The 12,493-nt window shown below is 36.3% G+C and overlaps 1 protein-coding gene across 3 annotated transcripts in view; it reads right to left on the bottom strand.

The window, feature by feature from the left end:
* Nucleotides 1–12,493, bottom strand: part of JMY (junction mediating and regulatory protein, p53 cofactor) — a 99,907-nt gene that overhangs the window by 54,039 nt on the left and 33,375 nt on the right. For all 3 annotated transcript variants that reach the window (XM_036762705.1, XM_036762709.1, XM_036762699.1), the window contains exon 2: nt 6,574–6,747. In XM_036762705.1, the coding sequence (XP_036618600.1) occupies nt 6,574–6,747 (174 nt within the window). The remainder of the gene's footprint in view (nt 1–6,573; nt 6,748–12,493) is intronic.

Raw genomic sequence — 12,493 nt, forward strand, 5'->3', positions numbered from 1 at the left:
AAGAGGGGAGAGAATTTGGAACTCAAAGTTTTAAAAACAGATGTTCAAAAACAACAAAAAAAAAGTTTTTGCATGCAACTAGAAAATAAGATACACAGGCAATGGGGCATACAAATTTATCTTGACCTACAAGAAAGAAAGGGAAAAGGGGATGGGAGGGGAGTGGGGTGACAGAAGGGAGGGCTGACTGGGGAACAGGGCAACCAGAATATATGCCATCTTGGAGTGGGGGGGAGGGTAGATATGGGGAGAAAATTTGTAATTCAAACTCTTGTGAAAATCAATGCTGAAAACTATATTAAAAAAAAAACGGAACTTGTAAACTTTTATTTTACTTTAGGTTTCTCTGGCAACATCTTCAATCATTGCATTAGAAAAGACAGAACAAAATTAGTTAACTTTGAGTGGAACTCCCAAGAAAGAAGAAAGTAATGGAGTACCCTGCTGCCCTTGATACCATGACTAACTAAACTAGATTCCCTGGGGCACTAAAACAATGACAAAACAAAAACTGGCAGATATGACTGTTAATTAAGTTACTACCAAAGATTTCTGAAAAACTATGGAGAATGTGAGAGATCTCAGACTGAAAAATGGAAAATGTTATTTGTTATCCTTTTCCAAAAGGGAATAAAGAAGCCTATAAACTATAGGCCAGCCTACAACTTCTGGAAAATTCAAATACAAATTTGCTGGATTTTGCTGAGAGTATTAAGAGAGCTACGTAGAAAAGTAAGAGGAACTAGTCAATGCTAAAAAATAATTAGCCCCTTTATCAGGTCAGAGGCTAAAAGGGAGAGATGTGAGGGGAGCACAGAGTGGAAAGGCAGGGCAACAGTAACTCTACACTGAGTCTGGCACTTCCAAACAAGGGTACAGGCTGATCTCCTACACTTAGGCAGGACTGACATCTTCAAGTCATGCTAGGAAAGGATGCACACACCCTTGGACAGGTCTGATTTGTTTTCTCCCTCCAACATTATAGGCATTTGGGTATCAATCAACCAGAAATCAGAAGTTTTTGATGTGGACGCTTTAAGTATAGATATGGGAGGGTCCAGCAAAGAGGTAGGAGCTGAAGGTTAGGATCTAGCTTGTTGGAGAAAAACTAGATCATTAAAACAAAGTTGCTGTTTTTTTTTTCTTCCTGGACAACAGTGCTGTTTAAAGGGATTGCTGGTAAACACACAGAAACAGAAGCAGTGATTGCAAAGAAGAAATCATGCCATACTAATCACATTTTTTTTTGGCAGTTAATAAAAACTGGCAGTTTAAGGGAACGATGAAGATATAGATGCTTTAGATTTTTAGAAAAGACTAGATTTTTGCCTGGATTTGACAAAAATCTCTTAAGCTATATTTGTGGACAAGATAAAGATATGTGGGTTAGACAATAAAGTTGGTTGGATTTGAAATTGGTTGAAAGGTTAGATTAAAAACAAGTAACAGGTAGAAGTTGCAAGAAGCAATTTTAGGCTTTATATAAGGAGACCTTCTTAAATAGTTCTAATCAACTATTCACAAATGGAACAAGCTGCTTCAGGCGATGGTATGGTCTCCCTCACTGTAGGTTTTTAAGCAGAAGCTGGATGCTTATTTATAAGCTAAGTTATAAAGGATTCTCATCTTGGATGGTCTCTAAGGTCCCTTCTGAGATTTCTGTGATTCTCAATAAATTTGCCCAATTTCTCTTTTCCTTCCCAAGGTTAATTCTGTTACTTGTGTCCTAGGTCTGATCTGTTCCTAGGCCTTTAGTCCAACAGTCACCTCCTTTTTCCTCGTGTATATGCATATTTTAGACTTTCCTTTTCCACAGTCTATTTCTCATCTACTTAAAAATATGCCAAGTTTCTCCAATCCTAAAAAAGGCCTTGGCTAAACCCTTCTACTCATCTCTCTTATATCTACCTCTTATTTTTTTAAACTACCAAACTAATTGACAATGTAGTTTGCCCTACAATGTCTTCACTTTCTCATGTGCAATCTGGTTCTCCATTCCCATCACTCCACTGAAGCATTTTCAGAACGTCATCAAATCAAAAGCTTCGGTCCTCATCCTCTTTGACCTTTCTACTCTAGCTTCTGACACTACTGACTACTCTTCTGTCTTCTAGATACTTCTGCTTCTACTCAGACTAACTACTCCTTTTGTGAATTCTTTATTGTCTCCCTTTTCCCAGATCCCTTAAAAAGTTTATGTTCCCTTGAGTTTTGTCTTGGGCCCTCCCTCTAATTCTCCAACTGCCACTTAGCAATCTCATTTTTGTTTTTTTTTTTTTCTTCATGGTTTCAACTATCATCTCCACACAGATGACTTTTAAATCCGTAACTCTAGCCTTGCCCGTTCTACCAAACATGAGATTCCCATCTTCAGAATGACTATTCTCCATTCCCCATATCTGGTAAGTTGTCAAGTCGTATTGATTTGAACTCTAATATCACTAAAAATGCTTTATAAGCCCTCTTCCATATTCCCATTGCCACTACCATATTATCAGCCCTGAACTATTAAACAGTATTCAACTTTTAGAAATCATGAACTGGATGACCCGCTGACATCTTAAACTTAGCATTCACAAAAAGTGGAGTCACCCAAGTTAAATCATCATCCCCCCTACCAATTCCTCCTTCTCTGAACTTTCATATTAGTGGGTACCATCAACCTCTCAGTTATCCAGAGCTGGTAATGTAGGTATCACCTTTACTCTTCACCTTCTCTCATCCCCTCATATCCAATAAATAGTCAAATCTTGTTAATACCTTCATAACACTTCTGTCTTCTCATGCGATACTGCTACCACTCTGGCACATTACCTCACACCTGCGCTACAGCAACAACTTGCTGGTTGGTCTCCCTGCTTCAAAGTTCTTCCCACTTCACTCCACTGTAAAAACTGGTCTTCCAAAAAACATAGGTCTGACCATATAATTTCCCTATTCAATAAACACCAGGATCAAACAGAATATCTTCTATTTGGCTTTTAAAGGCCTTCATAATCCAACCCCTTCTTACCTTTCCAGTCTTCTTACACCTTACTCCCCACTCCATACTCTGCAATCCAGTGATACTAGCCTCCTTGTTCCTCCAACACAATACTCCATTCTCTTGACTCTAGGCATTTTCATCACTGGCTGTCCCCCACCTCTAAAATTCTCTCCTTCATCTCTCGTTCTAGCTTCCCAGGTTTTCTTCAAGTCTCAGGTAAAGTTCCACCTTTTTCAAGAAACCTTTCCCAGTCCTCTTAGTGCCTTCTTTCTGAGATTACTCCCAATTTATCATATTTTACTGTATGTATGTGTGTGTGTGTAGTTTATAGAGTTGTTTACATATTCACTCCCTCAGTTAAGAGTCTGAGCTCCTTGACAACGGAGACTTGTATCCCCAGAACTTAACAGTGTCTAGCACATAGTAGGCTACTGAGAAATGCTAGATGACTAACTCTACTATTCCCCTATCCCAATCTCAATTCATCCTTCACACCTTACTAAGAGGTATTTCCCTGGCAGTCATGGTCCTTTCTGCAATGAAGTCCTGCACAAATTTATCTGACTACTTGTACATGTCACATCTCTCTCTCCCTCCCCCACCTCTAAATGATGAAATTAAACACAAGCACCGCCCGCAAGCTCATGCACCCGAGGACGCAGACACATACTTTTTTTTTTTGAGTCTTGGTTCATGGTTCTAAGAAGCCAGTAAGTCAAATAACACAGTCCCTGCCCTCCTGCTCAACATTAATTAATGTTCAATATACAAAAAATGATATGTGAAAAAGAATTACTTTATTACAATTACTTTATCTTTTTACTTTATTGTAATAAATTAATTGTTTTATGGTTTCAAGTGTAGAGTGACAATGATTATTGACTAGATAGTAGTCAAGAGAATGACCAATGACCTTGGTCTCCTTCCTTGCTAACAGTATCTCCCAACTTCAAGCATCTTCACTAGCTGGAAATAAATATTTCTCCATACCTGGAACATTCTCCCTCTTCAACTCCACCTCCTGGATTCCTTCATATCTCAGCCAAAGTCCCACCTTAATAGTAGTATCTTCCCTTTGATATTATCTCCAATTTATGTTGTTTGTACATAGTTGTTTTCCTATTGCCATCTTCCTATTAGACTGTGAGCTCCTTGAGAGCAGAAACTTTTTTTTTTTTGCCTTTCTTTGTATCCCCTGTACTTGACACAGTGCCTTGGCATATAGAAGGCTCTTGTTGACTTGACAACTCACAGTTTCATACATATATTCCCTTTTTATTCCATCTACTGTGTAGATAGAAATACTTGTTTTTAAAAAATGCTTAAATTCAGAATAAAAATAAATAGAGCTCTATCAGCCAGAAATAACAAAGTTAAACCATGATCTCCAGAATCTTTGGGAACCAGGGATAATTTAGTAACTATCTGAGTCTCATGAAGCAGAATTCCTAGGGTGGTTATTTCTGAGGCACAGAGCAGAAAGTTGCCCTGGAATTGTAGGTAGGGGAGATTAGGAAAAATGAAAATTTTTCCAGGTTACTTTCCAAAATGTATTTACAAACATTCATTAGCATAACAATCTATAGAATATAATTTAAATAGTGTAAAGAACAGTGAAAAATAATAACGCTAATAGACTATACTTAAGGTTTTGTAAATAATAGATTTGGGGGGGAGGTACAAATGTACCATGTATCTGGACCACTGTGGTAATATTCTAAGATAGTTTTTTCTACATGTTGGCTCTTTCAACAACACACCGAATAGTTATAAGGTATACTAAAGTAAATTATACCACTTTCAACTAACGAAATTTTTCAAATGCTCTTACTTTCATCACTGATAATTTATTAGCATAGTATATCAGACACATCATCAGTACAAATGTGTATCTACTAAATGGACAGAAATATACTCTAGTATTCTGAGTACCAATATTCTCTACATAATGCAAATAAATAAAATTGCAGCAAATCTAAACTGTGCTCAGAAACACCAAATTGCAAGTCTATGTGATGAAGTGGTTTCTGCTGCTTTAGTAGGTCTACCCTAACAAAAAACACATTCTACAAAGAATAAACACATTATGAAAAAAATGGGGGTATAATGAGCTTTGATGAAATTTCTATAATGATCATTTATTTGGCTATATCACATTTTCTTTAGAACTCAAACACAAACACATACATATATATGAATGTACATATAAAAATACATACATATATTTAAGATACACATGTGTATCTTCTGAAAAAAGATACATTTTAATTACATTATTCTTACTCAAATATCTTCATTTTAAAAGCAACATTTTCTATAAGATACAGAAGGGGCTACAATTCATCAATTTAAAAAAATTTGGCACTGAGTAATGCATCCAACTGGACTCAAAATTAATTGATGTCCTCTTCCAGTTTTGAAAATGAGCTTCTCAAAGTGAAAAAAAGGTTTCAACTTCTAGCTTAAATCTAAATAAATATATATAGAGGAAAGAAAGATCTGCTAATAGAAAATTTGGGGGTGTTTAATATAACTGACATTTATAAAGTACATTAAAATTTATGAAGCACTTTACACATATGGCCTCATTTGAGCCCCCCAACAAACTGATGGGAAGGACAGAACAGATCTAGAGCTAAAAAGGACCTCAGTTGCCATCTAGTCCTACCCTGTTACCCCTCCTCTTCCATTTTACAGATAAAGTAAACCCCAAAGAGGTTAAGAGACTAGTTCCAAAGCACAAAGAAAGACAAGATTTGGGGCCCTCTGATTCCAGAGCCAATGTTCTTTCCACTGTCTCCAGCTACATCACTACAAGTATTATGCCCATTTTACATTCCAGGAGCATGTGGCTCAAAGTAAGGTGACTTGCCCCTCAGTCTCAAAATTAGGGTCAGAAGCAATATTTGAACCTAGGTCTTCATAACTCCAAGTCTAGAACTCTGTCCACTACGAAACAATATTATTTCAAAAGAAATGCTAGTTTTAAGAGGTTTAAGTGATTGGCAATTTAAAAGTTTCAGAGAACATAAATGCAAATTTTTTAAAAAAGCTTGAGTTTCTTGTATAATTATTTACTAAGTTTCTATACATTATCAAAAAAAGATAAACTAGCATGTTTCCTTTCTTATCATTATTCAAACAAATAAAAATTCTTACAGTAATATTTCCAAGAAAATGTATTTAGATGGAATGACTGGTAATTTATCAAAAAAGAAATTCATCTATTAGTTCGACACCATCTAATGAGTGGTGGAGAAGACAGGTAAATTCAATTGTTAATACTTGCATTTCAATATATCTGAGCCACATTATCTAAACATGAAAAATGAATGCCATGGGGTTGAAATTCTGTGACCTCACCAAATCATCCTCATGACTGGGGACCCTCTAGGTACAAGGAATTTCAAAACAACAGTCTCCCCCCTCCCAACCTATGCCAATCAAGATGAAGCAGATGGGAGGGTGAGAAGGAAAGGGAACCTACAAGCCTTCCCAGTGCATTTTCATTAGTGTCGAACCAAAATATGAGGACACTACAAACAATTCATTTGTAGGCTACAGTTACTAGACAGAAAAATGTGTACCTTTATCTGTTGTCTTCTTAGCATTGCAAGTTCCCGCATATCTCGAAATGGCTGTAATAAGTACTGGTATAATTCAGTCGTGGCTTCTGCAAGACTGCTATAAGCTTCATCCTCCATCTGATATAGGTCAAGAAGCTCCACCATACTCTCTGTGTTCTTATGTTTTTCTAATAACTAAAAAGAGAATTGGAAGATTTAGAGGGTAATGCTGAAATCCCAATAGTAATGAAGCTGATTACATATGCTTTAAATGCTTTCTTTCAAAATTAAGCTCCTTAAAATAACACCCAAAATTCTAATAAATTCTTTTTATAGCATATTATGTTAATATAATAAAAGCAACAGGGAAGAAAGTTGCTAAATAATTTTGACAGCTTTCAACTTGGTCTCTATTTCTCTAATTTTCCCCCATCTCGGTCCATGCTTCCATACCACATCATACCAGAATAATCTGTTTTCAAATTATTTCTACAATGATACCATTCTATTTAAACATTTTTGTGACTACCTTCAACTTTTTAAATTCATAGTAGCATAAATGATACTGCAACACTTAGTCTTCCTTGTCCATATCAAACTTAATCTCTTACTATCCCACAAAGAAGCCCCTCCACCATTATTAGGAATGTTTCCTGCATTTGTTCATATAGCTGAACCCATCTCTGCTTTTGGAATTAGGACCTAGGCTCAAGATTCACTTCTTTCAGGAAGGTAAGTATGATTTGACTTCTCCAACCAAAGCAGATACTTCCCAAGAATGACTAACTCTAATAGAAGCAGATTACTCCCTTATAATTCCCTGTCTTTATTCATATGGCTGTAACTACATTATCATGCATGTATCCTTGTGACCTTTAGTCATTTAAAATATGACTATCTCAATCCCAGACTACAAGCTCAAGGCTATATTTTTCCCCATCTTTATTCTATAGCAGCTAGTGCAAAACACAAAATGGACACCGCCCCCCCCCCCAACATGCCAGCTGACTATTTTTCATTCTCCTCAACTTGAAATTTCTTTAAATTGTCATTTTTAAGTGTAAAGTTCAACAAGCTAGGTTTGACAATTTGACTGTAATGCCTGCCTACACACATACAGAATATAAAGTTGCTTTGTCAAGCTCTCCTCTGAAATTTAGCACTGGCCAATAAGTTAATATTAGGTTATTTCCCATACGTTATCTAACTTAACCCAGCTTCAATTCTAATTAAGGAAATTTTAAACTAAAGTACAATTGAAAGAAAATCTATAACATGTATAAAAATTTTTTGTGATATTTGGGTTGTGTTTGCATTAAAAATGAACATTTTGAGATGAAGACTTGTGATCCTGAATCATTTTAGCATATAACCTTATGTTCTTTTGTAAAGCACTGACCTACAAGTTATAAACTTGGCATTATATATAATATACAGACATACATACACACACACAATGTGCATTTTATTTTAAGCCATCTTCAGCATCTCAAGGTTCACAAGTTACAAAAGATTTTATTATATCCTTTGACTCAGATTCTACTATTAGGAATATACCTCAAGGAGGTCACTCACCTCACCATCCCCTGGCCCAAAGGCCTTCACATATACCAAAATATTTATAGCAAAGGACTCGAAACAAAGTGGATACTTATTATACAAGAATGGCTATACAAGTTATGGTGAATGAATGTAATGAAATATTACTGTACTGTAAGAAATGATAAAATATAATGAATACAGAGGTATAGAAAGACATGAACTAATGCAAAGTAAGCAGAAGCAAGAAAACAATTATTAATAATATCTACAAAAGTATAAATGGAAAGAGAAACCACCATAAATAAAACTGAATGTTGTGAAATTATAAAGAACAGTTGGACCCCAAGGAGAGGATATAAGATAAAGGCAACATAATCATTAGGGCAAAGGGAATTTCCTTACCAAGGTATTCACCTATACTAGCGAAATCACAGCTTCAGTCTCTATCTAGTCTCTATCACTATCCTTCTATTTTTGTCATGGAAAATCCTATGTTGATGCTTCATCACAGCAAGGAAATAACTTGGGGTTTTAAAGGATGATGAAAGATTATGAGCAGCATACCTCATAAAAAAAGGAAAGGAAGCTTAAAGAGACTCAACAAAGCAAAGCTGTTTTACAGATATAAATGGAAAGAGGATAATAAGTAGCAGAAGAATGTGGAAACATTCTGCAGGAATTCTTATAACATACTGTTCTCACCAGTAAGGATGGTGGAGACACCACATTTGGACTCTTTTTGGCCCATATACGTGTACAGAAAAAGAGAGGACAAAGATATGAAAAGCAGCTTAACAAGAATACATACAGGTCCATGCTGAATGTGACATGGTTTGATGGCCTCAAGTTCTAAAAAGGTATCTGAAGGAAAGATGCCAAAGCATGGAAAAAAGTCTCTGACTTACAGGGGGAAAGACCTATCTGTACAAAAATGTTTATAGCAGCTCCTTTTTTGTGGTAGCAAAGAATTGGAAATCGAGGGGATGCCCATCAACTGGGGAATGGCTAAACAAGTTGTGGTATATGATAGAAATGTAATATTATTGTGCTATAAGAAATGACAAGCAGAAAAATCTGCTAAGACTTACATGAACAGATGCAAAATGAGCAGAAACAGGAGAACCATTGTACACAATAACCACAATATTATATGATGATCAACTGTGAATGTTAGCTATTCTCAGCAATACAATGATCCAAGACAATCATAAAGAACCCATGATAAAAAATGCTATCCACATCTAAAGGATGAACTGATGGGAGTCTGAATGCAGACTGAAACTTATTTTTTTTCACTTTTTCTCTTTTGGTCTGTTTCTTCTTTCACCACATGACTAATACGGAAATATGTTTTATATGTTTGCACATATATAACCTTTATCAAACTGCTTACCATCTTAGGAAGGGGAGAGATAATGGAAGGAAAGAGGAAATTTGGAAATCAAAATTTTTAAAAATTGAATGTTAAAATTGCTTTTACATGAAATTGAGAAAAAAATAAAATATAAGACTTTTTTGGTGTGTAAAAAAAGAAGCCTATGACTTTATCATTACCCAAAAAGGCAACCAAGAAAACATCAGTAATTACTGACTCATAAACCTAAATTCTGAGCTACATCAAATTTTTATGAGAATCATTTATTCAGGCATAGGGGTATCCCTCACAGGGACATGGAAGTTACTGAAAGTAACTCCCATATCTTCTCCATCATGCAACTGACTGAAAGCTCTATTAGACTGCAGTGCTCATCTTGATTATCAAATACATTTGATTCAGTAGAACAAAATGGCTTAAAGACTTCTTGATCAGATAGTGGTCTCCCTCACATGTCAAAATTACACAAGATTTCTTCTTTTTTGGGGGGCGGAGAGAGGCAATCAGGGTTAAAAGTGACTTGCCCAGGGTCACACAGCTAGTAAGTGTCTGAGGCCAGATTCAAACTCAGGTGCTCCTAACTCCAGGGCTGGTGCTGTATACAATAAGCCACCTAACTGGCCCAAAAGTTTCTTGAAAGATATTAGAGTTCAACAGCCTTCTAATCGTTAACATCAAGCAAGATATAAAACAAAAGTGACTGCCACTGTCATTGTCCTCTTTATGTGCTGTCTTCCCCTATTAGAACACAGAAATCTCACTGAGGGCAAGGACTATTTTCCTTACTAGTACTTGCGTCTCTAGCACTGAGCACACTGCCTAATAAGTGCTAAGTAAAAGCTCTATCTTTCTAGCTATAATGGAGACTGTCTAGCACAGAGTCTAAGTCAAAGAGAAATTCACTGTAGACAGTGAAGACTTTCAGATGCAACTGTTTGCAAATGATATAATAATCACATCACAGTCACAAACATTGCAGAGATTCACACTTCCTAAGAATATGGCCTAACTATCCACATAGTAAAAAATAATTGAAGGGTGACTTACAATTTATATTGTGATATATAGGTGAATTGACATCCCTTAGAGCCTATCAATTTATCTCTTGAAGATATACTGCAAATTGATAATGATGTAGATCCAGAATTAAATAGGAAGAGGAGGATGAGCTGAACTACTTTTGAGAAACTGAAAAGTTCTCTTAATGAACTCTCTGATATGGAGGACCATCTTTTTTCAAAGCTTTTGTTTCCTTAAAAAAAAAGGGGATATATTTTTAAATATCCTAAATTTCTTCTTGTATTTATTCTCTCTATACCCCCCCCAGGAGGATCTAATATTAAAAAGAATGTTTTTAAAGAGGAGGAGAAAAAAAAAAGAGGAAAATGGGAGGGGGTAGGTGTTTCAGCAGGTCAATCAATACATCAAAAAAAAAAAAATCTGGAAACACATGCAGTATTCCATGCCCCTGAAAAGGAGTGGAGGGAGATGTCTTTTTATGTCTGCTCATTTTTTGTAATGTTGTAACCTTCACTCTTGATGGTTTTGTAGTTGTTCTTTCTGTTTACACTGTTGTTATATACATGTTGTTTTCTTGGATCTGCTTACTTCATTCTGTTTATCAGTTCATTTAAGTCTTTCCAGGTTTCTTTGTTATTCATCATATTAATAATTTCTTCCAGTATGGTAATATTCCATAACATCAGGGTATCAAAATTTGTTTATCCTTTTCCCAGTCAGTGGGTGTCTACTTTATTCAGATCTTTGCCACCACAAAAAGTGCTACTATAAATATCTAGATGTAAGGAGGGGAAGGGGATAGGTGGTGGTGGGTATCTTTTTATCAGTGACCTCCTTGGGGTATAAGATTAGGAGTGGAACTCTGGGTCAAAGGGCACAGGCATTTTAGTGACTTGACTTGTGTAACTCCAAGTAACTTTCCAAAACAGTCATACAGATTCACCACAGCCCCTCTGTTGTTGTTTCAGTCATGTCCAACTCTGCGTCACCTTAGGGACCATTGCATGCCAGGCCCTTCTATCCTCCATTATCTCCCAAAGTCTGTTTGTTGTTTCCATGACACTATCTTTCCATCTCATCCCCTACTGTCCCCTTCTTCTACCTTCAATCTTTTCCAATATCAGAGTCTTTTCCAATGAGTCCTGTCTTCTCATTATATGGCCAAAGTATTTAAGCTTCAGCTTCAGCATTTAACCTTCCAATGAATAATCTGAATTAATTTAATTAAGTATTGACTGATTTGCTCTCCTTGCTCCCAAGGGACTTTCTTATTTCTCCTAGCAACCTTAATTCCATCTTTTGATTTATCCAGCCTACCATTTCATACCAGGTGCTCTGCAAGTAAGTTAATAAATAAGGTGACACTATACAGCTTTGTCATACTCCTTTCCCAACCTTAAACCAATCAGTTGTTCCATGTTCAGTTCTAACTGTTGCTTTTTGATCCTCATACAGGTTCCTTGGGAAACAAGGAAGATGATCTGGCACTCCCACCTCATTGAGGACGTGCCACATTTTATTGTGATCCGCACAGTCAAAAGCTTTAGTGTAATTAATGAAGCAGAAATAGATGCTTCTCTGGAACTCCCTTGCTTTCTCCAAATCCAGAGAATGTTGGCAATTTAGTCTCTAGTTTCTCTGTCACTTCAAAAACCAGCTGCTCTTTTGGTAGTTCTCAGTTCACATATTGTTGAATCCTGGCTTGCAGAATCTTAAGCATTACCTTTCCAGCATGTAAAATGAGTGTAACTGTTCAGTAATTTGAACATTTTTTTTTAGCATTGCCATTCTTATATCCCCAAGCATTGGGACATAAACTGATCTTTTCCAACCCAGAGGCCACTGCTGAGTCTTCCAAATTTACTGGCATATTGAGTGCATATTAACACCATCATCTTTTAGGGTTTCAAATAGCTGAGCTGGAATATCATCACCTCCACTAGCCTTACTGTTAGCAATGCTTCCGAAGGCCTGCTTGACTTCATTCTCCAGGATGTCTGGCTC

The sequence above is a fragment of the Trichosurus vulpecula genome, chromosome 1, assembly GCF_011100635.1.
Source record: "Trichosurus vulpecula isolate mTriVul1 chromosome 1, mTriVul1.pri, whole genome shotgun sequence".
In the NCBI taxonomy this organism is placed as follows: domain Eukaryota; kingdom Metazoa; phylum Chordata; class Mammalia; order Diprotodontia; family Phalangeridae; genus Trichosurus; species Trichosurus vulpecula.